We start from the raw sequence: 12,417 nt of genomic DNA on the forward strand, positions 1-12,417 counted from the left end.
ATCTATGATTGTAAAAGTTCTGCTCTTGAATTGACCAAGCCCATTCATATATCCTATTACAATTAACACATGGTACAAAACTAGTTACAAAATGCTACAAAGAAATAATAATTTACATTTGTGTATAAAAGCTGAAAGACTTATTACAATTGCTTTTTTTTCATATTTAGCAATTTGGAGTAAATTAAAAATATATCACACAAATGGCACATTTCTTGTCAGACTCTAAACTGGGTAAGTTCATTCACTGGACTAATGAGAAACATCAAGGTTTAAGGACTCAATGCATGGTTGGTACTTCAGCGCCCTATTAAAAATTACTTTAAAATTGTTTTAAAAGAAAGTTTATTTCACTCTGATGAAAGGTATATATCAAAAGAAAGTTTATTTAAACTTTGATGAAAAGTGTATATACAAACTTATAATACTTACTAATGAAATTTCTTGAAAACTGTTGGTAATCCTTTGTCTATATGACATTAATGTAAGAATTTTCACTTATTTTTACTACAAATGTATCTTTCAAACATTCCTCATTATTAGAAATAATTCATGAAGTCACTTTATGTTTTTGAAAATGGTAATAAGTAAAGTTGAATAAATATTTACAGTTTAATGGTTATAATGTCTAGTAAGTAAACATTTCTCTCTCTCTCTCTCTCTCTCTCTGTCTCTCCAGTGCTTGCAATATCTTTTACTGAGATTACAAAATCTACACTGTAACTTAGCTTGCAATAAAACTTTTAAAAATTTCTAAATCAAAATCAACCAATTCCAACTGAACCAAATCTGAAGGCTTTGACTACCAAAAATTCCTTTGGACCAATTAAATGTGACAGTACATTTCATGGTACTAGTGAAAATATCAAAATGACTGATATATATAAGAAACGTGAATTCAAAAACTCTGCAAAAAGAAGTGTATTGGTATCAACTCAAAGCATGTACCTTGATAACATATACCTGTACAAATGAAGTGCATATGCAGTAATCTAATAATCACACACATGTCATGATCTGACTCACAAATTACATTGTATGCATTAATTAACAGTGTGTTGCAGAACAAGTCAGGGAACTTACAGTCACATAACCTGTTATGTTGTGTTACATTCTCCCTAACACCACCATGTATATTTCTGTTAAGGTTATATCAGCTGGACACTACCGTTTAGGTCAACTTTTGTGTATAAATTAAAACAGAGGGCAGAGGAAGTTTCATGAAACACATGTGAACGTAAAATACACCATTTACATTTAGGAAATATATAAAAAATGTAAAGAGAGCAAAAATCAATAGGATATATGTGATGCCGAGAAGACCTTTGACGCCAATGATCCATGACACGCCTTCACAGTATACTTCCACTAACACGATACATGATGTAAATAAAAATACCTTAGTCGTGAACCCATTTCACCAGATCGTAATCCAGGGACTCTCTTCACTGTTTCTCATTGCTACATTTTAGCATATTTGAAATATCGATGTTTAAAGGCTGTTTTCGTAAACAACAATTTCATCCGTTTTGACAGGAAGTGACCAGCAATCTGCCCTCTCGGATATTCTCAGGATTTAATCTACAACGTAGATAAGTCGTTCCTAAAATTGTTTCACATTGTGTTCAGATCACATAACATGGGACGTTCCTTTGCATATCTTTTAAAATTAATGAATTATTATTTTGGAAATAATTATGTATTCCAAATCTGCAACCAAATATCACATTGCAGTTGTAGTCTTCTTCTCTTTTTTTTTTTTTATGTAACAGAGGTGTTCCGAAGAGCTACTTTCATTATCAACTTGGCAGACCACCAGGTTATCAGCGCTATTAGAATTAGAAAACAAGTACGTTTGTCTAATCTATTGTTAATGTTTGTGTCACGATTCTGATTTGATTTCAAGTGGGAATTGTCTATAGATGGGGTAAAGGTTTTATTGGACAGGGGACGAAATGGATGTACATGTATGCCAGTCCACTTCATGTTGTCCTCTAAAACAATTTTTTAAAATTTAAGCAGAGTTTTTAGTTCATTTTGATAAAGTGTGTATTCATGACAGTTTCTGATTTATATTTGTTACCAAGACGAGAAAAAATAAATACTAGTGAGTCTCTGTAGGCAGGGACTATAATTTCTGTGGTCACAGGGATCGAAATTAACTTTTTTCACTACTAGCAAATTTTAGCTTGTGGATTATTTTCCAACTAGCAAAATTGAGCTTTTACTAATATTTTTCAATCGACTGCTGTTTTACAGGAATTTAAGAAAACAAGCATGTATCTACATCAAAATATAGGGAAAATCTTTCGAAATCTTCGTTAAAGTGCAATAATAAAAATAATATTGAGAATTCTTTCATTTAAATTTTAATGAATTATCAGACAACATACATGTATCATTGGTGCATGATGAGGGTCATAGGGTACACGTGTGCAGCGAACTCGCTGTCCAGAGATCTACCACCTATTTACAACACCATGTGGTTTGAAATCTTGAAGACTGTTTGCATCAATTCAAACTATATATTCAAAACTTTCGGCAATTTCATCTAAAAAATTCTAGTTGAAAAAAAAAACACGAACTCTAAGTGTTTGACAATAGACTACAGAAGGACACTGCGTGAAGCATAACACTAACACTTTCATGTGTTGTTTCATGTAAACACGGACGAGATCAACATGCCTACTATTTAAATCAGACATCTCTGAGACGCCCAAAGTGTGCATGAAGAAGGCCATCTTCGACATCACTGACTGAGATGACCTTGGCCTTAGTTATTTATTCGATCAACGTTTACTTTTTCAATACTTGTATATTCATTCTGTAAAGCATTTCTGTGCACAAGACAAAATTATTGTAAACTTCAAAGTACAGCCAATAAACCAAAGAAATCTGGAATAAAGATCGGGGTTTTTTTCACTCGCAAAAAGCTGCGATCACTTGTAATTTTTCACTCGCTATGTCAATTTTTAACTCGCATTTAGCGAGTATTTCTCCTTAATTTCGTTGCCTGGTGGAGGTGTCAAAGACCAAATATAAATAACCCCCTCGTTTCCACACACACGCACACACATATATATTATATTTATATATATATATATATATTGTAGTATCTAAAGATACGAGGAGAAAATCTTTGGCTGGACCAGGAATCGAACCTGGGACCCCTGCATTACTAGTCAGGTGCTCTAACCACTGAGCTATCCAGGCCGATATCCACGTTCCGTATAGCCCTAATTACTACAATATATATAATCTGGTTGTTCGTGTCAATGGTCATTTTAGTGCTTTGTATAATTTTTTGTATTTGACCATGTTGTGGATCCGACACTTAGGTATCGGGTGTTGTTGGAACTTAGTGCTTATATATATATATATATATATATATATATATATATATATATATAACACATTTTGTTTTCCAATCAAGGGGCAGCATGAAAATTTATACTGTACATATACATATAAAGAAAAAAGTTATTACATAACACATAGTTAATACATGCAATATATATAATACATGTACATGTGTGTGTATATATATATATATATATATATAACAAGTATGTGGGTTGGTAATGAGTATATATATACACACACACACACACACACACACACACACACACACACACTGTATATGACTAGTAATACTGAGAAATTGAATGACACTGTTAAATGGAAATATTTATAAAAACATCTCTCCCCCCTTTTTCATTTCTAAAGAGTTCATAAAAGATTTTGTGATATAGATATTCTTACCATATATTATTTTGATGATTTTGTCATCTACTCCTTATCATGTACTAGTCTACCAAGGTTGATGTCTGCATGTCAAGCAAAAGGTTCTCAAGATACTGAGTGGACAATATCTTCTTATTTCCAGAGTGGATTGACCTTTGACCATGTGACCTCAAAATCAATAGGGGTCATCTACTCCTTTGGCTGTACCAGTGTTCCAAGTTTGATGGGTTCTCAAGATATTGAGCAGACAATATATTTCTGTCCAGCTTGACCCTTAACCTTTGACCTGAAAATCAGTAGGGATCATCTACTCCTTAAATAATGTACTAAGTTTTATGTCAATAGGGGTTCTCTTCTTCTCATTACCAACCCACATACTTGTTATATTCTAATATAAAATATCACTAAGATCAAGTGACTGGTTCTCAAGATATTGGGTGGACAAGACGTGGTCAACCGACTGAACAAGTTCAAAGCAATACGCCCAGGGCTCTACTTTTGAAGGAGCTAGGGCATAAAAAACAAGACTCATTTATTTTCAAAGTGTTAATAATATCAATTTCATTGGTGACCTTATGAAATGAAAACAATTAAACAAATGATTTCAACATTTGTGAGCTGGATCTTGTGAAAATTAGAATTAAATCACTTCAACAGTTATTCTTACAGTAAACTGTACCAGTTTCTAAAGTCATTTAGCCCAAAATATCGATGATTTCACTTGGAGCTCAAACGCTGGCATTCAAATAAGGAATAGATTAGCAAACCCAAAATTCACTCAGTTTGATCAGCAAAATGATTTGTGTCATATGAGGAGAGCTTGAAGTTGGCATAAAATTGCAAAAATTGCCATTTTCAATGAAAATATCCACAAATTCAGGTGGTTTTCCTTTCAGAAAACATACAGCGCAAGCGTCGAGCAAAATTCATATTCAAACATGTTTTTCATCTTAAAATAATACTCAATATATATCATTTTCATTTTGCTCGACAAATGCGCACATCTTTTCCTGAGCAATAATCTATATGAAATTTTACAGTTTTCAGGCTTATTTTGAGAAAAAGGCGGGAAATGTATTATTCATGATGTCATAATACTATCCATTTAGGAATATCATTCTGATTTTGTTGACACAGTATACCTGGCATATATTTTACTTTCTTAAAATGCTGATTAAAGTTAATTCCAGACACATTTTATAGAGAGAAATTTTTAGGGCCTTTTTATGTATACAATCGTACCTTGTTCTTTCTTCCTGACCATTGATATGATAAAAATACGTTCACAAAGGCTATTTTTCAGGGGGGGGGGGGGGGGACTGGAATCAAGTTCTTTATCCATAGATGACCTTGGAGTTCAAAGCTCATCAAGCATATATACTGATCAATCATATAGGAAAATGGTTGAAGTTACCATATTTCATATTACATAGACTTGTCATGGGATGAGGATAACCCTATTGATTTAGGGTCAAAAGGTCAAGCAAACTGGACAGTGATATAGGAAAATGGCTTCAAGGGCTTATGTGATTTCCTTTTTATCTAAATTACCAAACTTGATATTCACCAATTCACTATGGGATCATAGGGAAAACAGGCCTCTGACACCTATAGGGTCTAATCTGATTGAAAGCAGGTCCTTGATCCACTGTAGCATGCATGTCCCCCACCGCCGCAAAAAAAAATTGAAGCACAAAAGTCCCTTAACTCCTGTAAAATTTGTCAAATCAAAATGGTGGCACAGTATGATCAACTACATATGGTGACTAACTATCCTACGAAATTTGAACAAAATCTGTTGAGCGGTTTTGGAGGAGTTGCATCCACAAAATGTTCCTATAGTGTAGCATGTACAAATTCAACAAAGTCCAGTAACTCCTGTAAAATTTGTCGAATCAAAATGGTGGCTCATTATGATCAACTACATATGGTGACTAACTATCCTACGAAATTTGAACAAAATCCATTGAGCGGTTTCGGAGGAGTTGCATCCACAAAATGTTCCTATAGTGTAGCATGTACAAATTCAACAAAGTCCTATAACTCCTGTAAAATTTGTCAAATCAAAATGGCGGCGTAATATGATCAACTGCACATGGTGACTAACAATCCTACAAAATATGAACAAAATCCATTGGGCGGTTTCTGAGGAGTTGCGTTCACAAAGTGAAGTGGGACGGATGGACGTATAGACACTGGTATTTCTATGACCCCTTCCGCGTTGTGGTGGGGGACAAAATAGGTAGCAGAGCTAGGAACAGATTTTAATCAGATTTGCTTTAGGGTCCAAAGGTGAACCAAAGTGGACCGAGCTAGGAAAATGGTCTGCAGGGTCACAAATAGTTTTCCCTTTCACTTGAATTTACAATAACAGTGAAAGAAGCATATAATTGTGAAAGAAATGTAAAGCATTTTTAACTATCATAGAGATCTAATTATAGATCCATGTCTTAGCCTGTAGGTATATAACTGAAATCCGACAGCCATTCCTAAATCAGAAGAAAATGAATTAATGTTGCCCTTTTAAGGAGGTCCAAACCACCAAAATGAAAATGTTTTTTGGTAATAAACTCATGCCAGACATAGCACTCAGATAATGCAGCTCAAGTAAAGATAGGATATATTCATGCTGGCTTTAGAATAAAATATCTTTGAAAACTCAGATTTTAAACAGTAGAAGATGATCAAATCAGTGTAAAAGTCTCTAAACGATTTGATTCCACTTTCACAAGCTAAGGTTCCTCTGTCATGACCAGGCTCTGGTTGGTACTTGGTACTACCGCTTGACTACCAATCCATACACGCACTAGCCAATACTGGGGACCGGACAGGCAGTCATTAAGGAGATGAAGCTAGCCAAGCCATCCGCAAGCTGCTGCAGTTATTTTGAAATATTTGGTTTGCTCTGAAAATAACACTACTTCAATACCAAAGGGCAATGATTGATAACAGTGTGGCAGTAAGATGGGTTCAATCGCTGGCGGCCAGATAGCTCAGTCGGTAGAGCACCTGACTAGACATTTACGGGATCCAGGTTTGAATCTCTGTCTGGTCCGTTGCATTTTCCTTCTTCCTGTCACATTTGGTGCCGTAGATCAGCCCCTGGAACTGACAGGTGAAAATGCCTGTCGGAGGATAAAGATCCTGGGTTGATGTCTTCAAGGTTTGAAGATCGACATTTAAACAGGGAGGAATATGGCAGTCAGATAGGTTCAATCATTGGTGGCCAGATAACTCAGTGGTATAGAGCACCTGACACCAGAGTTTCAGGGGGCCCGGATTCAAATCCCAGTCTGGTCCATTGCATTTTCTCCCTCCCTGTAACATAAAGCCTTTCTGGGCCCCTGCAAAACTAAAAATTTCAAAGCCTTAAAAGAAATACTAAATTCTTTTATTTGATAAAATACACTTGTGATCGATTCATACCAATCCACATGTAGCTTTGTTATCAAGACAGAAAGAACCCTTTTGATTATTGGGTCAAAATGTCAAAAGTCAAGTTCATTATGGGACTTGAAAGAAAAAGCTTGTAGACACTCATTACAAGGAGATATGCCCTGCATTGCGGATTTCTTGTCATTAATTAAGTCTGAATATTCTAAAAAATGTAATGGTGTAAACTCATCAGTTATTTTCATTCCAACTCTTGTTCATTATTCATCTAACTTAACAAAAGATACTCCGCTTCATTTGGGTTTTGGAGACATTTTTAAGAAAAACTGGTAAATCATGTGTAAAATTTGTGGAACCTGTTTCTCTGGTGAGAAAAAAATGACGTTAAATATTATGCCAATGATTAAATAAAAATTGAAAGATCAATCTGTGTTGGAAATACATGTTTTACTCTTTAATCATTCTTCAGAACACCCTGCAGTGAAGTGGATGCAATGAGAATTTTGAAAAGGTGCTGTCAATCTGCTGCCCTCAACAAATATGCAAACCAGTTTTCCAAAAGCACCTATTCTGTACTGAAAACTCTTCATAACAGTATGAACGATATTGGCAGGAATACAAGTCCGGTCTCTCCAAACTTCGATATAACCCACTCCATTCACACGCAGAGTAAAGAGATGGAAGCCTGGGAAGCAATGGTAGATTACACACAGTTATCACCCTTGGAATTGAAAATTCACCAGAGGCACATAACAGCTAACCGGGCAAGTTTTTGGTATAAGGATAGTTTATACAAATATCTTGGATGGCAAGTTCAAGTACCATGGACAGTATACACAAGTATTAAGTAGTATATCTTTGCCTTTCATATACAAGTATCATGGAGTACAGTGAAACTGCTCTAGACCGGCCGGAAAGAAAAAGGCCAGGTTACCGAGAAATTAACATTTTATCTCAATTTTCACAAATTGGGTACTGTTCACTCTATGATCAATGGAGATTAAAGTACATATAGTCCACTTTTACCTATACTAGGTCATTATTACAATAAATATTCTCACTGAAATTATACAATTATAAACTGAAAATCTATAACAGGATACATATTGAAAACACAGAGGCCTATTATTGGAATTCCTCTTACCTATAAAAACTATGCTGTCAAGGTAAACTATAGAAATTATAGAGACCACTTTTCGGTCGATAATTTCCCACCTGGCTGGCCAGTCAGTCATTTTTTCAAATCTGGTCAATCTTGATCACCTTCTGACCAAAATTTTCTCATCTTCTAAAAGTGGCCGGTATTATGAGGGTAAATTACACGTTTGTTAACAAATGTTCTTTAAAAAGTGGCCGGTGTCTGGTTTTAAGGGATGGCTGGTTTTGTAAGAATTTCTTTGTAAGGAAATAAGAGTATCATGTATGGTATATATAAGAATCACGGATAGTATATACAAGTATCCTGGATAGTATATATAAGTATTACGGATAGTATATATGAGTACCACGGATAGTATATTTAAGTATCACGGATAGTATATACAAGTATCATGGATAGTGCATTTAAGTATCATGGATAGTTAATATGTATAAATATTACAGATTATATCTGATAGTATATATACAAATATCACGGATATTTAGTAAATACAAGTATCATGGATAGTATATACAAGTATCATGGATAGTATATACAAGTATCACGGATAGTATATACAAGTATCATGTATGGTATAGACAAGAATCATGGATAGTATATACAAGTATCATGGATAGTGTATACAAGTATTACAGATAGTATATATACAAATATCATGGATATTTAGTATATACAAGTATCTTGGATAGTATATAAGTATCATGGATAGTATATATATAAGTATCATGGATAGTTAATATGTACAAATGTTACAGATAGTATATATACAAATATCATGGATATTTAGTATATACAAATATCATGGATATTTAGTATATACAAGTCTCATGGATAGTATATACAAGTCTCATGGATAGTATATACAAGTATCATGGATAGTATATACAAGTATCATGGATAGTATATACAAGTATCATGGATAGTTAATATGTACAAATATTACAGATAGTATATATACAAATATCATGGATATTTAGTATATACAAGTATCATGGATAGTATATACAAGTATCACGGATAGTATATACAAATATCATGGATAGTATATACAAGTATCATGGATAGTTAATATGTACAAATATTACAGATAGTATATATACAAATATCACAGATATTTAGTAAATACAAGTATCATGGATAGTATATACAAGTATCATGGACAAGTATCACGGATGGTATATACAAGTATTAAAGACAGTGATTCATTTTGAAAATGGTTATCATGGATCCAGCAGACCCCCTAACTATATAATAATATGTCCCAAGCTTAGCTGCAGAACTGTAACTCTCTGAAAAAATATTTTGACATAACATTGTCAAAATATTTTTAAGAGAGCTACAGTTCTGCAGCTATCCCAAGCTAAAATCAATGAATCCAAAGTTTATTCTTTCAAACAATAGTCATTTCTGTTGAAACATTCTAAAGCCTAACCTTCAAATTTTCTTAACCTCTACTGGATTGGCATTTGTTTTCCACCCGTGCTTATTGTCAACATCGTTGTTTGTGTCACTTTAATTTGTAAAAATGTACTTGGCTTTCCCTGATTAGGTAAAAAATATCTTCATCTTTTTTTTCCAGTGGCATAAGTGTCAGGATAGTATGTACAAGTATTACGAATAGACTGTTGTACATTCAAGTACCATGGATAATATATACAGTAAACCTTTGTTTTAATTTTATTGACAGTAGGTGTTTAAACGGTTTAGTAAAAAATGGGTCAAAGACTCAATTGGCCGAGTTGCAATATTTAGAGTAAATAATTTTGGTAGGGATTTATTTGGTGGTAGTTATCTGGAGGACTGTTATGATTGTTATGACCTTAGTGTTGAAGGAGGCAGAATTGTAAAGTAAACAAGAGGTACTGTGAGCAATGCTCACTAAGAATACCCCCCCCCCCCCCCCCCGCTTACCCCAATCTCCCAAAGGGTGTTGTTATAGGTATAAACTACCTCTTTTCTGAGTGTAAAAAACAAATGGCATGACAAACCGAACCATATTGCTACTTCGATGTCCAGTGCGCATGACCTTTGACCTTTTGACCCCAAAATCAATAGGGAACATCTTCATCCCATGGGTAGTCCATATGTATAATATGGTGACTGTAGGTGGAAAGGATAACGCTTTAGAGCCCGGAAACCACATTGCTACTTCAATGTCCGGTGCACTTGACCTTTGACCTTTTGACCCCAAAATCGATAGGGAACATCTTCATCCCATGGGTAGTCCATGTGTATGATATGGTGACTGTAGGTGGAAAGGATAACGCTTTAGAGCCCGGAAACCACATTGCTACTTCAATGTCCGGTGCGCTTGACCTTTGACCTTTTGACCCCAAAATCGATAGGGAACATCTTCATCCCATGGGTAGTCCATGTGTATGATATGGTGACTGTAGGTGGAAAGGATAACGCTTTAGAGCCCGGAAACCACATTGCTACTTCAATGTCCGGTGCGCTTGACCTTTGACCTTTTGACCCCAAAATCGATAGGGAACATCTTCATCCCATGGGTAGTCCATATGTATGATATGGTGACTGTAGGTGGAAAGGATAACGCTTTAGAGCCCGGAAACCAAATTGCTACTTCAATGTCCAGTGCACTTTACCTTTGACCTTTTGACCCCAAAATCGATAGGGAACATCTTCATCCCATGGGTAGTCTATATCTATGATATGGTGACGGTAGGTGGAAAGGATAATAACGCTTCAGAGCCCGGAAACCATATTGCTACTTCGATGTTCAGTGCGCTTGACCTTTGACCTTTTGACCCCAAAATCGATAGGGAACATCTTCATCCCATGGGTAGTCCATATATATGATATGGTGACGGTAGGTGGAAAGGATAACGCTTTAGAGCCCGGAAACCATTGCGTCTACAGACGGACGGACGGACAGACGGACAACCTGATTCCAGTATATCCCCCCCCCCCCCCCCCCCCCCCCCCCCCCCCCCACCACCACCACCACCACCACAACTTGTTGCGGGGGGTATAATTATCAAAACGATTAAACCATAGAATAAATTTAACTACAAAAGATAATCTCACTTACCTTTTTCAAGTTGAACTCTATTTTTAGTAACAACTTTTTGGTGTAGTGCCCATATTCGACAAAGGTCGGACTTCAAAAAACCTAGTGCATAACTTCAATATATATACTTACTTTCTGCAAAGTTTCAAGGTTGTACATAAAAAACTGTAGGAGGAGTTGATTTCACAAAATTTCCCCAACCGCCCGCCCGCCCGCACTTCACCATACTATAGACCGGATTTGCACTTCGTGCAACCCGGCCAAAAATTACAGTACTGTAGTATAGCAGGTCACACAATCAGTATTTTCTCTGGTGAAGATGGTATCGTTATGTCTTATGTACATCTTGTCTTACAAAAACATTCTTTTTCAGTCAGGAAAACACTTTCATGTAGATCCTAAAACGGGATGCATCTTGATCCAACTACATGATGATGTAATATCATTTTACCACTAACAGATGATGTATCATTTTACCACTAACATATAGTTCATAAACAAATATCATGAATAGTAATTTGATTCTTTTTCAGGCAGGAAAACACTTTTATGTAGATCCTAAAACGGGATATCAAGTGATGACAAGACTAGCTCATTTAAAGCGAGGCGATTGCTGTGGGAATGCATGCAGACATGTAAATACAATTCATTTTCAACATTATCAAATGAGATTTGAATAGGTACACTATCGCACAGATTAAAATACAAGGGATAATTTCTGTATAATCATTCATTCACAGTTTAAGATCAATTTAAAATGGACTGAATACCTAAAGTATTGTATTGCAAATTGGAAAAATTCACTACTGCAATCCCAAATTACATATAGGTATATAAAGGTATAAAGCAACTACAGAAATTGGAAATGCAGAATATAATTTGCTACTTTTAAGGGACGAAATTTACAAAAATTTCCACCCTTCTGAAAATACCCGTTATGCAGTATATATCCTGTAAACTAATATATTTTTTTTGTAGTGTCCGTATGGCCAAAAGAATGTTCTAGAGGAAAAGAGGCAAAAAAGATTTAACTCTGCTTTTTATGTTTGATAATAAAATCATGTTTTTACAAAATACTCATCTTGACTCA

The 12,417-nt window shown here is 35.1% G+C and overlaps 2 protein-coding genes across 16 annotated transcripts in view; one reads left to right on the forward strand and one right to left on the reverse strand.

Moving 5' to 3' along the window:
- The window catches only part of LOC125678530 (DENN domain-containing protein 1B-like), a 39,114-nt gene extending 37,534 nt beyond the window's left edge, over positions 1–1,580 (reverse strand). For all 13 annotated transcript variants that reach the window (XM_056155256.1, XM_056155250.1, XM_056155254.1 and 10 more), the window contains exon 1: positions 1,400–1,580. In XM_056155256.1, coding sequence (XP_056011231.1) covers positions 1,400–1,416 — 17 coding nt within the window. In that variant the 5' untranslated portion in view covers positions 1,417–1,580. The remainder of the gene's footprint in view (positions 1–1,399) is intronic.
- Positions 1,581–1,722: 142 nt separating this feature from the next.
- On the forward strand, positions 1,723–12,401 carry LOC125678540 (uncharacterized). 3 transcript variants are annotated; one of them, XM_048917083.2, is made up of 5 exons: positions 1,723–1,849; positions 7,607–7,905; positions 11,705–11,763; positions 11,861–11,962; positions 12,306–12,401. In XM_048917083.2, exons 2-5 carry the CDS (start codon positions 7,632–7,634, stop codon positions 12,375–12,377), a joined length of 507 nt encoding a protein of 168 aa, XP_048773040.1. In that variant the 5' UTR covers positions 1,723–1,849; positions 7,607–7,631; the 3' UTR covers positions 12,378–12,401. The 3 variants fall into 3 exon arrangements, with proteins under 3 accessions (XP_048773040.1, XP_048773039.1, XP_048773041.1); XM_048917082.2 differs by lacking the exon at positions 1,723–1,849 and adding an exon at positions 1,907–1,927; XM_048917084.2 differs by lacking the exons at positions 1,723–1,849; positions 11,705–11,763 and adding an exon at positions 1,908–1,927 and having other exon boundaries at positions 11,865–11,962.
- Positions 12,402–12,417: the final 16 nt, after the last annotated feature.

This window comes from Ostrea edulis, chromosome 2, assembly GCF_947568905.1.
Source record: "Ostrea edulis chromosome 2, xbOstEdul1.1, whole genome shotgun sequence".
Lineage (NCBI taxonomy): Eukaryota > Metazoa > Mollusca > Bivalvia > Ostreida > Ostreidae > Ostrea > Ostrea edulis.